We start from the raw sequence: 19630 nt of genomic DNA, 5'->3' as shown, positions 1-19630 counted from the left end.
TTTTGTTGATTGTTTCCTTTGCTGTGCAGAAGCTTTTTATCTTCATGAGGTCCCAACAGTTCATTTTTGCTTTTAATTCCCTTGCCTTTGGGGATGTGTAGAGTAAGAAATTGCTTCAGCTGAGGTCAGAGAGGTCCTTTCCTGCTTTCTCCTCTAGGGTTTTGATGGTTTCCTGTCTCACATTCAGGCCCTTTTTGAGTTTATTTTTGTGAATGGTGTGAGAAAGTGGTCTAGTTTCAACCTTCTGCATGTTGCTGTCCAGTTCTCCCAGCACCATTTGTTAAAGAGACTGTCTTTTTTTCCATTGGATATTCTTTCCTGCTTTGTCAAAGATTAGTTGGCCATACGTTTCTGGATCTAGTTCTGGGGTTTCTATTCTATTCCATTGGTCTATGTGTCTGTTTTTGTGCCAATACCATGCTGTCTTGATGATGACAGCTTTGTAGTAGAGGCTAAAGTCTGGGATTGTGATGCCTCCTGCTTTGGTCTTCTTCTTCAAAATTACTTTGGCTTTAGGGCCTTTGGTGGTTCCATATGAATTTTAGGATTGCTTGTTCTAGCTTCGAGAAGAATGCTGGTGCAATTTTGATTGGGATTGCATTGAATGTGTAGATAGCTTTGGGTAGTATTGACATTTTGACAATGTTTATTCTTCCAGCCCATGAGCATGGAATGTTTTTTCATTTCTTTATATCTTCTTCAATTTCCTTCATAAGCTCTCTATAGTTTTCAGCATACACCTTGTACATCTTTGGTTAGATTTATTCCTAGATATTTTATGCTTCTTGGTGCAATTATGAATGGGATCAGTTTCTTTATTTGTCTTTCTGTTGCTTCATTATTAGTGTATAAGAATGCAACTGATTTCTGTACATTGATTTTGTATCCTGCAACTTTGCTGAATTCATGTATCAGTTCTAGCAGACTTTTGGTGGAGTCTATCGGGTTTTCCATGTATAATATGTCATCTGCAAAAAGTGAAAGCTTGACTTCATCTTTGCCAATTTTGATGCCTTTGATTTCCTTTTGTTGTCTGATTGCTGATGCTAACACTTCTAACACTATGTGAAACAACAGCAGTGAGAGTGGACATCCCTGTTGTGTTCCTGATCTCAGTTGGAAAGCTCTCAGTTTTTCCCCATTGAGGATGATATTAGCTGTGGGCTTTTCATAAATGGCTTTTATGATGTTTAAGTATGTTCCTTCTACCCCGACTTTCTCGAGGGTTTTTATTAAGAAAGGATGCTGAATTTTGTCAAATGCTTTTTCTGCATCGATTGATAGGATCATATGGTCCTTATTTTTTCTTTTATTAATGTGATGTATCACGTTGATTGATTTGCGAATGTTGAACCAGCCCTGCATCCCAGGAATGAATCCCACTTGATCATGGTGAATAATTCTTTTTATAAGCTGTTGAATTCGATTTGCTAGTATCTTATTGAGAATTTTTGCATCCATATTCATTAGGGATATTGGCCTGTAGTTCTCTTTTTTACTAGGTCTCTGTCTGGTTTAGGAATCATAAGTAATACTGGCTTCATAGAATGAGTCTGGAAGTTTTCCTTCCCTTTCTATTTTTTGGAATAGCTTGAGAAGGATAGGTATTATCTGTGCTTCAAATGTCTGGTAGAATTCCCCAGGGAAGCCATCTGGTCCTGGACTCTTATTTGTTGGGAGATTTTTGATAACTGATTCAATTTCTTCGCTGGTTATGGGTCTGTTCAAGCTTTCTATTTCCTCCTGATTGAGTTTTGGAAGTGCGTGGGTGTTTAGGAATTTGTCCATTTCTTCCAGGTTGTCCAATTTGTTGGCATATAATTTTTCATAGTATTCCCTGATAATTGCTTGTATTTCTGAGGGACTGGTTCTAATAATTCGATTTTCATTCATGATTTTATCTATTTGGGTCATCTCCCTTTTCTTTTTGAGAATCCTGGCTAGAGGTGTATCAATTTTGTTTATTTTTTCAAAAAACCAACTCTTGGTTTCATTGTTCTGCTCTACAGTTTTTTAGATTCTATGTTGTTTATTTCTGCTCTGATCTTTATTATTTCTCTTCTTCTGCTGGGTTTAGGCTGCCTTTGCTGGTCTGCTTCTATTTCCTTTAGGTGTATTGTTAGATTTTGTATTTGGGATTTTTCTTGTTTCTTGAGATAGGCCTGGATTGCAATGTATTTTCCTCTCAGGACTGCTTGGCTGCATCCCAAAGCGTTTGGATTGTTGTATTTTCATTTTCGTTTGTTTCCATATATTTTAAAATTTCTTCTCTAATTGCCTGGTTGACCCACTCATTCTTTAGTAGGGTATTCTTTAACCACCGTGCTTTTGGAGGTTTTCCAGACTTTTTCCTGTGGTTGATTTCAAGCTTCATAGCATTGTGGTCTGAAAGTGTGCATGGTATGATCTCAATTCTTGTATACTTACGAAGCGCTGTTTGTGACACAGACTGCGATCTATCTTGGAGAATGTTCCATGTGCACTTGAGAAGAAAGTATATTCTGTTGCTTTGGGATGCAGAGTTCTAAATATATCTGTCAAGTCCATCTGATTCGATGTATCATTCAGGGCCCTTGTTTCTTTACTGACCATGTGTCTAGATGATCTATCCATTGTTGTGAGTGGGGTATTAAAGTCCCCTGCAATTACCACATTCTTATCAATAAGGTTGCTTATGTTTCTTTTTTTTTTTTTTTATTTTTGGGACAGAGAGAGACAGAGCATGAATGGGGGAGGGGCAGAGAGAGAGGGAGACACAGAATCGGAAACAGGCTCCAGGCTCCGAGCCATCAGCCCAGAGCCTGACGCGGGGCTCGAACTCACGGACCGCGAGATCGTGACCTGGCTGAAGTCGGACGCTTAACCGACTGCGCCACCCAGGCGCCCCAAGGTTGCTTATGTTTCTGAGTAATTGTTTTATATATTTGGGGGCTCCCATATTCGGCACATAGACATTTATAATTGTTAGCTCTTCCTGATGGATAGACCCTGTAATTATTATATAATGCCCTTCTTTATCTCTTGTTACAGCCTTTAATTTAAAGTCTAGTTTGTCTGATATAAGTATGGCTACTCCAGCTTTCTTTTGACTTCCAGTAGCATGATAAATTGTTCTCCATCCCCTCACTTTCAATCTGAAGGTGTCCTCAGGTCTAAAATGAGTCTCTTTAGACAGCAAAGAGATGGGTCTTGTTTTTTTATCCATTCTGATACCCTAGTCTTTTGGTTGGTGCATTTAGTACATTTACATTCAGTGTTATTATAGAAAGATACGGGTTTAGAGTCATTGTGAAGTCTGTAGGTTTCATGCTTGTAGCGATGTCTCTGGTACTTTGTCTCACAGGATCCCCTTAGGATCTCTTGTAGGGCTGGTTTAGTGGTGACGAATTCCTTCAGTTTTTGTTTGTTTGGGAAGACCTTTGTCTCTCCTTCTATTCTAAAAGACAGATTTGCTGGATAGAGGATTCTCGGCTGCATATTTTTTGTGTTCATCACATTGAAGATTTACTGCCATTCCTTTCTGGCCTGCAGAGTTTCAGTAGAGAGATCAGTCACGAGTCTTATAGGTCTCCCTTTATATGTGAGGGCACGTTTATCCCTAGCTGCTTTCAGAATTTTCTCTTTATCCTTGTATTTTGCCAGTTTCACTATGATATGTCGTGCAGAAGATCGATTCAACTTACGTCTGAAGGGAGTTCTCTGTGTCTCTTGGATTTCCATGCCTTTTTCCTTCCCCAGATCAGGGAAGTTCTCAGCTATTATTTCTTCAAGTATGCCTTCAGCACCTTTCCCTCTCTCTTCCTCCTCTGGAATACCAATTATGCATAGATTATTTCCCTTTAGTGCATTACTTCCCCTCATACTCCTGGATTTTTTTATCTCTCTTTTTCTCACCTTCTTCTTTTTCCATAATTTTATCTTCTAGTTCACCTATTCTCTCCTCTGCGTCTTTAATCTGAGCTGTGGTCGTCTCCATTTTATTTTGCAGCTCATTAATAGCATTTTTTAGCTCCTCCTGGATGTTCCTTAGTCCCTTGATCTCTGTAGCAATAGATTCTCTGCTGTCCTGTATACTGTTTTCAAGCCCAGCGATTAATTTTATGACTATTATTCTAAATTCACTTTCTGTTATATTGTTTAAATCGTTTTTGATCAGTTCGTTAACTGTCATTATTTCCTGGAGGTTTTTTTGAGGGGAATTCTTCCATTTTGTCATTTTGTATAGTCCCTGGAGTGGTGCAGACCTGCAGGGTACTTCCCCTCAGCTGTCTTGAATAACTTGCGTTGGTGGGCGGGGCTGCAGTCAGACCTGATATCTGCCCCCAGCCCACCGCTGGGGCCACAGTCAGACTGGTGTGTACCTTCTCTTGCCCTCTCCTGGGGAGGGGGATTCTCTGTGGGGTGGCGTGGCCCACCTGGGCTTGCACACTGCCAGGCTTGTGGTGCTGGGGATCTGGCCTATTAGCTGTGGTGGATCGGCAAGGTGTACAGGGGCAGGAGGGACAGGTTCAGCTCGCTTTTCCTTTGGAGATTCACTTCATAGCGGCCCTGCGGCACCAGGAGGGAGTCAGACCTGCTATAGGGTTTGATCCGCAGAAGCACAGCATTGGGTGTTTGTGTGGTGCAAGCAAGTTCCATGACAGGATCTGATTCCCTTTGGGATTTTGGCTGGGGGATGGGCGAGGGAGATGGCACTGGTGAGTGCCTTTGTTCCCTGCCAAACTGCGCTCTGTTGTCCGGGGCTCAACAACTCTCCCTCCTGTTGTCCTCCAGCCCTCCTGTTCTCTGAACAGATCTGTTAACTTATAACCTTCCAGATGTTAAGTCCCACTTGCTGTCGGAACACACTCCATCTGGCCCCTCTGCTTTTGAAGCCAGACTCAGGGTCTCTTTTGCTGGCGGGCTGCCCCTCTGCTCCGGCTCCCTCCCGTCAGTCCGTGGAGCCCGCACCGCCTCGCCGCCCTTCCTACCCTCTTCCGTGGGCCTCTCATCTGCGCTTGGCTCCAGAGACTCCGTTCTGCTAGTCTTCTGGTGATTTTCTGGGTTATTTAGGCAGGTGTGGGTGGAATCTAAGTGATCTGCAGGACGTGCTGAGCCCAGTGTCCTCCTAATCTGCCATCTTCCCAGAAGCCAAATCAACATCATTTTGTAATCACTTATGAAGAGAGACAAAGACAACACTCTAAAACCACCAAATTACTGAATATCACCTTTTCCCTGCTAGTGTGAGTGACTCCTGCTTCTTTCCTATTGACAATTTCAGCCTTGCTTCATTCCTCCCACCTTTTAAATAAAAACGACTAAGATGCCAGTCACTGAATTGCTCACTTTCTGGCAGCAGTCTATCTAAAACAGATTTCCCATTTTGTTGACCTTTCCCCCAAATCATATAAAGTTCAAATCTTATGATAATCCTCTCTAAGCTCTTACTGAGTTATCCCATGGTTCATTTGGGATAGTCTCCCTTGTTGCAGCAAACTCTAAATATGATTACTACCACTATGATTATTATCATTAATATCTTCTTTTCTTATTAAAATTTTTTTTAATGTTTATTTTTGAGAGAAAGAGAGAAAGACAGAGCTCGAGCCAGGGAGGGATAGAGAGAGAGGGAGACACAGAATTTGAAGCAGGCTGCAGGCTCTGAGCCCCTGATGTGGGGCTCAAACTCATGAACCATGAGATTATGACTTGAGCCAAAGTTGGACACTTAACCAACTGAGCCACCCAGGTGCCCTGATCATTAATATCTTCTTAAGATACACTCATCATCTCTACTGTAGCCTACAAAATCTATATATTCTGGGCTCTAGCTACTTCTTTTTTCTTTTTCAAATTTTTATTTCAAGTTTAGTTAGTTGGGGCACCTGGGTAGCTCAGTCAGTTGAGTATTAGGCGCCTGATTTCAGCTCAGGTCATGATCTCACGGTTTGAGAGACTGAGCCCCACATCAGGCTTTACAATGACGGTGCAGAGCCTGCTTGGGATTCACTCTCTGCTCCTCCCCCACTATCTCTTGCTTTCTCAAAGTAAATGGATAAACGTAAAAAAATTAAGTTAACATGTAGTATAATATTGGTTTCAGTAGAATTTAGTGATTTTTACCACTTACATTTACTATGTAGTCCTCATCATAACAAGTACCACCCTTTTTTTTTTTTAATTTTTTTTAACGTTTATTTATTTTTGAGACAGAGAGAGACAGAGCATGAATGGGGGAGGGTCAGAGAGAGAGGGAGACACAGAATCTGAAACAGGCTCTGGGCTCCGAGCAGTCAGCACAGAGCCTGACGCGGGGCTTGAACTCACGGGCCGCGAGATCGTGACCTGAGCCGAAGTCGGACGCTTAACCGACTGAGCCACCCAGGCGCCCCAACAAGTACCATCCTTAATACCCATCACCCATTCAGCCTATCCCCCACCCACCTCCCTCCATCAACTCTTTTTGTTCTCTGTCATTAAGAGTCTCTTATGGTTTGCCTCCCTCTCTCTTTTCCCCCCCTTCCCATAAGTTCATCTGTTTCTTAAATTCCACATATGAGTGAAATCATATGGTATTTGTCTTTCTGACAGACTTATTTTGCTTAGCATAATACACTGTAGCTCCATCCGTCATTGTAAATGGCAAGATTTCATTCTTTTTGATGGCTAAGTAATATTCCATTGTATGTACATAGTTTGGCTATTGTTGATAGTGCTGCTATAATCATCAAGGTGCATGTGCTCCTTTGAATCAGTATTTTTGTATCCTTTAGGTAAATGCCTAGTAGTGCAATTGTTGGGTCATGGGTAGTTCTATTTGTAATTCTCTGAGGAACCTCCATACTGTTTTCCAGAGTGACTGCACCAGTTTGCATTCCTACCAACAATGCAAGAGGGTTCCCCTTTCCCTGCATCCTCACCAATATCTATTGTTTCCTGTATTGTTAATTTTAGCCTCTGATAGGTGTGAGGTAGTATCTTATCGTGGTTTTGATTTGTATTTCCTTGAAGCTAAGTGATCTTTTAATCTAGGCTCTGGCTACTCTGATAGTCTTATTCTCATTCACCCCAAAGGAAGTCACACACGAACTGTATCTTGAACATGCTAGTTTTACTCCACCTTTGTGGCAGAACTTTGTGCTAGATATTTTTTCTGCCTGGAATATTCTTCTCCAAGGTATTCACACATCTCAGTTCCTTGCTGCATTCATTTCTAATCTCTGTCTCCTTCAAGAACACTTTCTTGACAACCTAGTTTGAAATATACACCACCGCTTCTATTCCCTTATTCTATTTTTGTTTGTATCATTTAACAGTAAATGGAATTATGTATCTCTTTATTGTCACTCTTATCTTCTCCGGAGCATAGGCTCTATAATAACAAAGTCTTTGTCCTGTGCCTTTATTCACTTCTGTATTACCAGCATCTAGAATAATTCCTGGCAAAAAGGAAGAATGTAATAGAAAATTGTTGACATGATGAAATAATTCATTGCTTCATGTCTTATGAGGCAAGAATAAAAAGAAAGCATAGAATCTATTCTCAGAAATACATGATGTAAACTGTAGGGAGATGGGTATAGGGTGGGAGAAGGTTAAAGGGATTCCCCAAATTACAGGGATCAAGAGAATGTGTACATTTATAATTCTCTGGTCACTGTACCTTAGTTGACATTCTGTTGTTTTGTAGAACTCTGGTGCTTTAAATTTATTTTCTGCCTATATTACTATGGGACTGATTCTATTTTTTATGTCTTTCTATGAGTTTTTCTCTTAGTGTCTATGTCCCCACATTCTTCTATTTATTTTTCAAGATCTAATTCAAATGCCCTTATCTTTGTGTTACTTTTTATATTCACCCTTACATGTGGAATGGCTATGACTTTGCCTCTATAATATTACTCACCCAGTTCCACTATATAACATTCAAGTTATTATATTACTCATATTATTGTATTGTAAGAGGTTAAAAGTTTAGAAAGAGACTTCCAGAATAGAAGAGTAAGGGCCTTCAAAAACCCACTTCTTCAAAAAAGCATCAAGTAGAAATAATCCAAATAAGTTTTATCAGAACTCTGGAAATTAACCAAAGGCTTGCAACAATTCAAGATTTTTTTTTCAATAAAACAGCTGAATCTTTATAAGAAAAGTGAGTTTTGTGTCATTTTAACTGGCTGTATTCTCACCTCCCTTTCCCATTAGCCTTGAAAACCAGCAGACTTACAGACTTACGTGGTATCTGTGAAAACCAGTAGACTAGCAGCCACTAGAGAGGGAAGACTGGGTTTGGAACTCCTCAAAAAACTCCAGTTACCAGAGAGCTCTCACTATTTGGCCCATCTTACAGCTCCTTGGAAAAGCCCTATTTGCAGGACTTGTTATTTGGCCTGAATCAGAGTTTGCTCAGTAGGGAAACCTCTGTCCCAGGATATTTTTGAAAATAGTGAAGGCAGTTGTTTAACATTGAAGCTGCTTGGAGCAGTGATATCAGCTGTGACAAATGGGAAGCTGGGGAAAAAAGACTTAAAAAGTAGTTCAGGGGAATGAGATGTCCATAGTGATCTTTGAAATGTTCCAATGTATTCCTGGGGATCTAGAAGACTATACACATGTGCAAGGCTGTGCACATTTCCAAAAAAGACTTAAGAAGACCCTAATATTTTACCTAAGGCTGTATCTGAGGCCCTGTACAAGTAAGAAATGAAAGCTAAAGCAGATTTATAAACATCTGGAACACTGAATCTTTGTCCTAACAGAACCCCTCTGCAGAGAGTGGATAATCTTTTGGTTAAAGGCATTTAAAAAAATCTCTGTACAATTATGATCTGACCATTAAGTTAACCAAGCAGAGACTTCAATAGCTATATATAACAGGTGATTTAGACTTTATAGAATTAGTGAAAGAAAAAGTCATTAAAGAAACAATAGGCATCAGCAGCAAAAACAATCACATGAAACAACAGTAACAAAACCTGGAGAAATTGGGGAAATTTGATTTTCAGAGTTGCCACATTTTATTATTTAAAATATCCAATTTTAAATTAAAAAAAAGACATACAAAGAAAGAGAAAAGTATGGCGCATAGATAAGAAAAAAAGCAGAAGTCAATAGAAATTGCCTTCAGGGGAGTCCAGATTTGGGATTCCCTAGGCAGAAAGTTTAAGTAAGCTTTTATAAACAACTTCAAAGAATTGAATAAAATTATGTCCACAGAATTAAGAGAAATTATGAGAATGATATCTCACCAAGTAGAGAATATCAAGAAAGAGACTGAAATTATCAAAAAGAACCAGATGGAAACTGTGTTGAAAATTACAGTGACTATTAAGAATATATAATAGAGAGGCTCAACAGAATATTTGAGTAAGCAGAAGAAAGAATCAGCAAACTTGAAAATAGATTGAGAAAATCCAACCTGAGAAATAGAAGCAAAATGAACAGAGTTTCAGAGAACTATAGGACACCATTGGGTATACCAACATATAATGGGAGTCTAAGAATGAGAAAAGAGATAAAAAGGGGGAGGAAAATATTTAAAGAAATAATGACTGAATATACCCCAAATATGATTAAAAACATGGATTAATACAGCTGAGAAGTTTAATAAATTTCAAGTAGGATAAATTCAAAGAGATCCACATCTAAACACATCAAGGTCAAACTCTTGAAAGGAAAGAGAAAATTGTGAATACAGCAAGAGAAAAGCAACCCATAACATACAAGTGATCCTAAATAAGATTAACAGCTGACCTCTCAAAACCATGGAAACCTAAAGGGAGTGGGTTGGCATTTTCAAATGGACTGAAAAAAGATTGGTAACCAATAATTTTATATCCAGTAAGCCTATATTTCACAAAAGAAAGAAAAATTAAGTCATTCTCAAATAAACAAAAACTGAGGGAATTTGTCGCTAGCCAACTTGTATTATAAGTGATATTAAAAAGAGAACTTCAGGTAGAATCGAAAGGACTAGAGTTGAATCTACCCCCCAAAAGTAAAGAGCACCAATAAAGATAACAATGAAGGTAAATATAAAATACAATATAAATGTATTTTTACTTGTAACTTTTTTCCCTTCCTGATTCAAAAGACAACTGCATAAAGCAGTAATTATAAAACTGTGTCAATGGGTGTGAAATGCATAAAGATGTCATTTGTATGACAACAAAAGCAGAAAAGAGGAGGGGGAAATGGAGGTACATTGAAGCAAAGTTTTTTTATACTATTGAAATTAAGTTGAAACTAATCCACACTAGATGGTTTTAAGATGCAATCACTAAGAAAATAACTCAAAAAATATACCAAAACAAACAAAAAGGGAATTAAAATAGTGTACTAAGAAATATATATTTAACACAAAAGGAGCTAGTAATGGAGGAATAGAATTTCAAAAATAAAGGAGAGGAAATAATCTTCCCTATTCATTCCATGAGGCCAGTATTGCTCAGAAACTAAAACCAGGCAAAAATGTCACAAGTAATAAATCAGACTGATATTTCTTATGAACATAGATTAAAAAAACCCTCAAAAAATACTAGCAAAACAAATCCAGTAATATATAAAAGGATTGATACATCATGACCATGTGGAATCTATCAAAGGTTAGTTTCACTTTGAAAATTGCTGATTAGTGATTTTCATCTGCCTGGGTGGCTCAGTTGGTTAAGCATACAACTCTTGATTTCATCTCAGGTCATGGTCTCACAGTTACATGAGTTTGTGCCTCAGGTCATCAGGCTCTGAGCTGGCAGTACAGAACCTGCTTGGGATTTTCTATCTTCCCCCCTCTCTCTGCCCCTACCCCTCTTGCTTTTTTCCTCCTCTGTCTCAAAATAAATAAACTAAAGAAAAAAAATCATTAATCATTCAGTGTTACTTACCATATTCATAGAATAAGGACAAAAATATATGATCATCTCAATAGATACAAAAAAAGCATTTTACAAATTCCAACATTATTTCATGATAAAAATCCTAAAAAACAAAACAAAACAAAAAAGCAGACAAACCGAGGGACTTCCTCAAACTGATAAAGGGCATCTATAAAATACCTACAGCATCCTCACATTTAGTGGTGAAACACTCAAAGCTTACCCCTAGGATCAGGAACAAGACAAGGATGACTGTTCTTGCCACTTATATTTAATATTGTACTGCAAGTTCTAAGTCTCAGCAAGAAAAAGAAATATAAGACATCCTGATTGCATTTACAACAGCATCAAAAAGAATAAAAATCTGACAAATTTAGCAAAAAAAAAAATGCAAGATGAATACTGACAACTACAAAACATTGTTGCAAGGAGTTACTATAAATCAAAATAAATAGAGATCCCATGTTATTGGATTGGAAGATTTAATATTATTAAGGTGGTAATACTTTTTGAGTTATCTTCAAAAGACGTTAATGACTTGATATCCATGTTTTTTTTTTCACATCCTGATGGCTCATTTCTTTTTGTCACTGAAAAATATTCCATTGTTTAGGTGTATCAGAGCTTGTTGTCCATTTTTCTACTAAAGGACTTCTTTGTCCCTTCCAGTTTTTGGTAACTATGAATAAAGCTACTGTAAGCATTTGTGTGCAGGTTTTGTTTGTGGACATAGATTTTTGAGTCAATTTGGAGAATGCCTGGGGATGCAATTACTGGATCATAAGGTATAATTAAGCTTAGTTTGGGAGAAGATTGCCAGATTGTCTTCCAGGCTGGCTGTATGATTTAGCATTCCCATCAGCAGTGAATGACAGTTCTTGTTGCTCTGTGTCCTCGCCAGGAGTTGTTATTGTTGGTTTTTGGATTTTGGACATTCTTATTAATGGTTGTAATGGTATCCCGTTATGTTGATTCGTAACTCCTTGATGACAGGTGAAAGACAAGATCTTTTCAAGTGCTTATTTTCCACCTGTATATCTCCCTTTTTAAAAATGTTTTTATCTGGATTCAGTAATAGGATAATGATGATCCCATAGAGTGAGTTAGGAAAGGTTCCGTCTGCTTCTATTTTCTGAAATATATTTGTGGAAAGTTGGTATCATTTCTTTGTTAAATGTTTGATAGAATTCACCAGTAAAATCATCTGATCCTGTTCATTACATTTTTAAGAGGTTACTAGTTATTGATTTATTTTCTTTACTCTGTATAGGTACAGATACTAAATATATAATTATTTCTCCTTATGTGAATTATAGTTTGTATCTTTTGAGGAATTTGTTGATTTCATCTAAATTATCAAATTTATGGACATATATCAAATTTATAGTGTTTCTTTACATTTTAATGTCCATCTCTGTCTCCTCTCTTTTTTCTTCTTGGTTAGCCTGGCTGGAGGTTTACTAATTTTTTAAACATTTTCAAAGAACTAGCTTTTGTTCCATTGATTTTTTCTGTTTTTTTTTTGTTTGTTTCTTTTCAATTTCATTGACTTCTGCTCTGAATTTTATTATTTTTTTTCCTTCTTGTTTTAGGCTTAAATTGTTTTTCTTTCTCCAGATTTTCTAAGGTAGAAAATTATATAATTAATTTAATACATTTCTTTTTTTCTAATAGATGCATTTAATACTATAAACCTCTCTCCCTCTAAATACTGATATTGTTATATCTCTCAAATTTTGGTAAGCTGTATTTTCATTTTTATTCAGCTTAAAATGTTTTTTAATCTCTTGAGATTGCTTTTTTGCCCCATGTGTAGAAGTATATTAAGTTCCAAATATTTGGGAATTTTCCAGCTATTTTTCTGTTACTGATTCTACTTTAATTTCAATGTATGATAACATACTTTGTATTATTTATATTTGTTTAAACTTTGTTAAGGTTGTTTTACGGCCCCAAATATGGTGTATCTTGGTGAATGTTCTATGCAAGTTCAAGAAGAATGTGTTTTCTGTTGGATGGAATATTTTATAAACGTCAGGTTCAGTTTATTGATAGTGCTATTCAGGTAAACTGTATCTTTGCCAATTTTCTGTCTGCTTGATCTATCAATCACTGAAAAAAGGATGTTTACTTTAACTATAATAGTGGATTTCTTTCTTTCTCCTTGAAATTCTCTAAGTTTTTGCATCATGTGTTCTTAGGCTCAAACACATTAATATTGTTAGTTTTAACTTTGGGATGCATCACTTTAGAAAATTATATAAAGTTATAAAATATTATAAATATGAGAAAAATAATGGAAATACATAAGTTGTATCATTTAGTTTATCTAAAAAAGAAAATTAATAATTTGACTTAAAAATTCACATGGAAATGCAGGGGACCCAGAATACCCAAAGTTGGAGGACTCCCAATTCCTGATTTGAAAGTGTACTACAAAGATATGATAATCAAGACTGTGTGGTACTAGATGAGAATAGACATATAGATTGAGAATTGAGCATCCAGAAATAAACCTTATTTTTATGGTTTAATGTTCAACAGTAATGCCAAGATAATTCACTGGTGGGGGAAGGACAGTTTCAACAAATGTTGCTGGGATGGACAACTGGATATCCACACGCAAAAGAATGAAGTTGAACCTCTATCTCCTATCATATACTAAAATTATCTCAAGATAGGCCATAGACTTAAATATAAAAGGTAAAGCTATAAAACTCTATGAAGAAAACAGACATAATTATTTGTGATGTTGAGTTAGACAATAGCTTCTTAGATATGGCACCAAAAGAACAAGACACACACACACACACACACACACACACACACACACACACACACATAAATTGGACTTCATCAAAATAAAACAAACTTCTGTGCTATAAATGACACTGTCAAGAGAAGTGAAAAGCAACCCACCGAATGGAAGAAAATATTTGTAAACCATTTATTGATAGACACTTGAATCTAGAGTATTTTAGGGGCACCTGGATTGCTCAGCCAGTTGAGCATCCAATTCTTGATTTCGGTTCAGACCATGATCTCAGTCATGGAATTGAGCCCTGTATTTGGCTCAGTGCTGAACATGAAGCCTGCTTGGGATTCTCTTTCTCCCTCTCTCTGCCCCTCCCCCTTCTAAAAATAAATAAATAAACATTTATAGTATTTAAAAAACTCTTAAAACTCAACAGCAGTAATGAATAAGACAACTAAGCCGATTAAAAATGGGACAAAGAATTTGAATTGACATTTCTTCAAAGAAGATTCATGAGTGGCCAATAGTTACATGAATAGATGCTTAATATAAGTGATTAGGAAAATACAAATCAAAACCACAGTGAGATGTTACTTTATAATGTCTAGGCTGGCAAAAAGAAAAAGAAAGAAAAAAGAGAGAGGGAGATAGGAAAGAAAGGAGGGAATAAAAAGTGTGGCTGGGATATAGCGAATTTGAAACTAATAATTGCTGGTGGCATTATTAATAGTACCGCAACTTTGGAAAGCAGTCTAACAATTCTTCAAAAAATTTACTACATGATCTAGCAATTTTACGCAGGTATTGTTATGGACTGAATTGTGTCTTTCTAAAATTCATATAACTTCTAAAATTCATGCAACTGTATTTGTAGACAGGGCCTTTAAGGAGGTAATTAAGGTTAAATCAAGTCATGGGGGGGGACCTTAATCTGATGACTGCAGCACATATAAGAACAGGAAGAGATAGCAGTACCACCCTCACCTCTGTTCATGTATAGAGGAAAGGCCATGTGAAGATACAGTGAGAAGGTGGTTGTCTGCAAGCCTAGGAGAGAGGCTTCATCAGATTCCAACTCTCCTGGTGCCTTGATCTTAGACTCTCAGTCTCTAGAACTGTGATAAAATAAATTTATATTGTTTAAGCCACCCAGCCTGTGGTATTTTGTCATGGCAGCCTATGCAAACTAGTATATATCCAAGAGAAATGAATATATATATATATATATATATATATATATATATATATATATTCAGACAAAAATGTGTACATGAATGTTCATAACATCATTATTCATATCAGCAAAAAAGTGGGAACAGCTTAAATGTTCATCATTTGATGAATGCATAAACAAAATGTGGTATATCCATACAATGGAATATTATTTGAAAATATAAAGGAATAAAGTACTCATAGCAAGCTATAATATGGATGAGTTATTCATGGATGAACGTTATGCTAAGTGAAAGAAGCTAGCTACAAAAGGCCACATAAGTGCACGATCCATTTTTCTGAAATGCCCAGAATAGGCAAAATCCATAGGAACATAAAGTAGATTAGTGGTTTCCAGGGACTGATGGAGAGGGAAATAGGGAATGACTGCTAATGGGTATGGGATTTCTTTTTGAGGTTATGAAAATATTGTAAAATTTGTTAGTGGTGATTGTTGCACAGCTATGTGAATAAACTAAGAGCACTGTATTGTCCATTTTTAAAAGGGTGAATTTTTATGGTATGTAAACTGTATTTCAATCAAACTATTATAAACCAAAACAAAAAAAGTTAGAAAAGTTTATTTCCGTTGCTGGGTTGTGGTCTTTCTGAGGACAGGAAAGAAATATCGCTAATCAGCATTACTCCAAAGGCTAGTACGATGCCAGGATGGTTTTTCATATTCGCTATTTTTTTTTAACATACATATATCCCAAATATAAACAGGTAAAAATATTCAAAAGAGACTTACCTAACTTGAATATAAAATTTTGGGGGGGCAAAAAAATGATTATTATACTTGTGTTATAACATGTCGTATTGCTATCTAATAATCAGTTTGGTTGATTTGCACCAGGGTGGCTTTTGAAAAGAAACGGAATGTGGATGTAGTCTCGTTATGTGTTATTGTGGAGTTTAGAAGTCCCTGAATTGGAATGCAGTGGTTCCCAGTGCTTTTTGTGTATTACAATTTCCTGGGGGGCTTTTCAGAATACCTGTACCACCTGCACCCCAATCGTGAGTCACTTAGTTGAGAACCACTGCTTGGGTGGAGGTAGGTGTCAATAGGACTACATGAGGTTGTGATCACAGTGAGGCAACAGAGAATCTGTTGTAAAGCACTGGTTTTCCAACTTTAACGTATGTAATAGGACAAAATGCAGATTCTACTTTATAGGGCTGAACTAGGCCCTGAAATCCTACCTTCCAAGAAGCTCCCCAGTGATGCCCAGCTAACAGTCCCCAACCCACATTGTCAGTGGTAAGGGTTGTATAATACATTTTCAAAGGAGTGAAAGCATGGTTAATAAGAAAATGTAATAAAGAAAATTAAATAAAGCAGTTGCATACTTAGACAAAGAGCTTGATGAAGGGAAGGAAGCAGGTAATTGCTTAAGACATTAACTTTCATCTTGGTGAGCTTTTCCATTGATTTGCTTATCATTTAATGATTGGTCCAACCACTTTAGATGGATTTCACGTTTTCTAGAAGTTTTTCCATTTTGTCCATAGGATGAAAATTTGGACTGTTAGGGACTTTGCATAATTTCTTTAGATATTGTCCTGACTTGCCAGGATGATAGAATCTAGTGAGGAAATATGAACAAATATATTTGTTTTATTTAAATTGACATTATTGACATTTTTGTGCTAGACATGATATTGAGTTCTGGAATTACAGAAATTAATAAGCATAGTCCCTGTTCTTAAAATTTGACAGTTTAGGGGCACCTGGGTTGCTCAGTTGGTTAAGCATCCCACTCTTGATTTTGGCTCAGGTCATGATCTCATGGTTCATGGGATTGAGCCCCAAATTGGGCTCTTGGCTGACAGCATGGATCCTGGTTGGGATTTTCTCTCTCCCTCTCTCTCTGCCCCTCTTTTTCTCATGCTCATGCTCTCTATCTCTCTCAAAATAAATAAACTTAAAAAAAATTGAAAATCTATTAAGGATGGGGAGGCATGTAGGACAGATTTGTGAGCAGCTAACTATCACACAAGAAATAAATGAATGACATGTGCAGTAGAAGTACACACAACGTGCTATGGAAGAGGCAGTTAATTCCACCTGGGGAAAGGTTCCATTGATGACCTGGTATTTAGAATTTTGAAATGACTTCTTCAAAATGTTCACTGGTTGTTGGCCAGTTCTCAACTATTCACTGACAGGAGGCTCACGGTCAGAACTCATCCAGGAATAACATACTAACATCACAGGCCAATTTTAGAAACCTCCTAGAACTTTCTTCAAGGCATCCTTCATTTCTTTATTCCGGAGGCTGTAGATCATGGGGTTAAAAAAAGGGGTCAGAACTGAGTAGAATAGAGTTGTGAACTTCTGCATTCCCTCTGCTTGTCCTGACCCCGGGCTCACATATGTCATCATGACAGAGCCATAGAATAGAAACACAACAGCCAGATGTGAGGAGCATGTAGAAAACGCCTTCTTCCGGCCAGCAACTGAGGGCACCTGCACTACAGCCCTCAGCACCAGGGTATAGGAGCCAGTAATGTAGAAAAAGGTGGCAAAGATGAGGAGTGAGCTCATGGTGCCACAGATGAGAATAGTCCCTGGGATTGGGACACAGGCTGAAGCCAAGGCCAGCAGAGGACCCAGGTCACACAGGAAGTCATCAATCACGTTTGGGCCACAAAATGGTAGCTGGGTAACAAGTATCACTGGGATCAGAAACCAGAGAAAACCATAGACCCAGCAAAAGATGACCAGGCTGCAACAGAACTTCACAGTCATGATGGTGGGGTAATGCAGGGGGTGACAGATTGCCAGGAACCGGTCATAGGCCATGATGGACAGAAATAAGCATTCAGTTGTGCCTAGTGAGAAGAAGAAGTACAACTGGAGGAGGCACCAAGCAAAGGAGATGGTTTTGGTCTGGGAGAGGAAGTTGGCCAGCATGTTGGGCACATCAGAGTTGACATAGCAGATTTCCAGGAAGGAGAAGTTGGCCAGCAGAATATACATGGGGGTGTGGAGCCGGCGGTCCCAGTGCACCACACACACAATGGCCATGTTTCCAAGGAGCGTCATGATGTAAGTCACAAAGAATATGGAAAAGAGGAGGATCTGCATTTCCCAACGGCAAGGAAAGCCCAAGAGGATGAACTCACTCACAGTGTGAGAAATATTTCTGGCCTCCGAAGTCATTTCCTTCTATCCTGTGAGGATTGCAGTAGAAGTTACATTACAAAAGGAGTCATGCCTCCTGATTCCTCCCCAGGAGAGAACACATTTTCCTGATCATAGGGGAGACCTAGACCAGGAGTTCCTATTTTTGATTGGGCACTTCAACAATATACTTGTTGAGTATGCTTTTCTATATATGACTCTTCACTTTTAAACTATATACAGCCCACTGTCAATCAATATAGTAAATATTGGTAAATATTTTGAAAAAAGTTTTCTTAAAATAAAAATAGAAACTCAGGTATTTCCTTTCTGCATCTCTCATTGAGTTGTCCGGTGCACCCAACTTTGGAGAACATTGGTCTAGACAATATGCATAGGTGGCTGGCTGAAGCTAAATTGAGATATAAACATTGACATTGGCAATTCATCCATAAAAAAAAAAAATTAGAATTGACAGTTTTACCAAACAAAACAGTACAATCAGATAAGTGATATAAAGGAGAGAACATGAGGCTTTGAAGCCAGGTATGAAAATAACCAGAGTGATTTTAAGCAAGTTGCAGTTTAGCACACTAAGTAACCATTTATAGGCCATTATTAGTGTCTCTTCTCTATCTGTAGGATGCTGTGGTACAAGGGCTCCAGACTCTGATATTATTAGCAACATACGGGGGAGCCTTTGAAAGGTGTAGATTCCTGGGCTCTGCCTGGGTTTCGGATCCACTGGTGTGTGTCAGAGCACAAGCTCTGGAGACATCACAGTTCTGGGCTCTACCACTTCCTGAGGAGCATTTCCTCAGGCAAGAATTTGACCTTTGAGACTATGTTTCTTTCTCTGTAAATTATGAACAGTCATACCTCCACAGTAAGGGTGGCATGAAAATTGCATAGAATAATGTATGCAAAAGCAGTTTAAAATTATACAGTGCTACAGAAATATAAACTTTGGTAAACTGTTCAGGGCTTGTTATGCTAAACATTACACTCCTTTGTTAACCTTATAAATTAAATTGATTTTAAAATGCAAAAGAATGTGTTTTCCTGTGGAATTTTAGCCATGTGACAGGCTTAGTCCATGTTGTGTGTGTTCGTGTGCATGTACACGTGTGTGTGTGTATGAAAGAGAAAGTGCTTCTCAGTCGTTTCACAGTACACTGAATGAAACTCCCTTATAAGCCTCTTTTTTTTTTAAGTTTATTTATTTTGAGAGAGACAGACACAGCATGGGTGGGGGAGGGGCAGAGAGAGAGGGAGAGAGAATCCTAAACAGGCTCCTGGGAGATCATGACCTGGGCTGAAACCAAGAGTTGGACACTTAACCCACTAAGCCACCCAGGTGCCCCTATAAGCATCCTTTTTTGCCTATCAAACATACCTATAAAGCACCCTTGAAGACCTTTTTTTGCCTATCAAACATATCGGAGCTCTCATTTTTTTCTTAATAGACTGTCTTCCTTGGTAAGGTTACCACTGCAACCATAAACAATAGGATCATTTTCCTGATGGCTACACTGTAGTTTGTATTAAAGCCACCTACTTTTGAAGCCACAAAACGTCCTGTGTGATCTCTTCCCCCACTGCTCCTACCCATGCCTGGCTCCTTTGTGGGATTTCCTGGGAAATAAGCATCAACCTTTATTCAAATGATCACAACAGAAGAGC

The 19630-nt window shown here is 37.9% G+C and overlaps 1 protein-coding gene across 1 annotated transcript; it reads right to left on the bottom strand.

Moving 5' to 3' along the window:
• Positions 1-17044: 17044 nt before the first annotated feature.
• On the bottom strand, positions 17045-17986 carry LOC102950405 (olfactory receptor 11H6-like). The gene has a single exon (XM_007091408.1). It carries the CDS (start codon positions 17984-17986, stop codon positions 17045-17047), a length of 942 nt encoding a protein of 313 aa, XP_007091470.1.
• Positions 17987-19630: the final 1644 nt, after the last annotated feature.

This window comes from Panthera tigris, chromosome B3 (genome assembly GCF_018350195.1).
Source record: "Panthera tigris isolate Pti1 chromosome B3, P.tigris_Pti1_mat1.1, whole genome shotgun sequence".
Classification (NCBI taxonomy): domain Eukaryota; kingdom Metazoa; phylum Chordata; class Mammalia; order Carnivora; family Felidae; genus Panthera; species Panthera tigris.
Note: the sequence above shows the minus strand (reverse complement) of the source record. Positions and strands in the feature narration are given on the sequence as shown.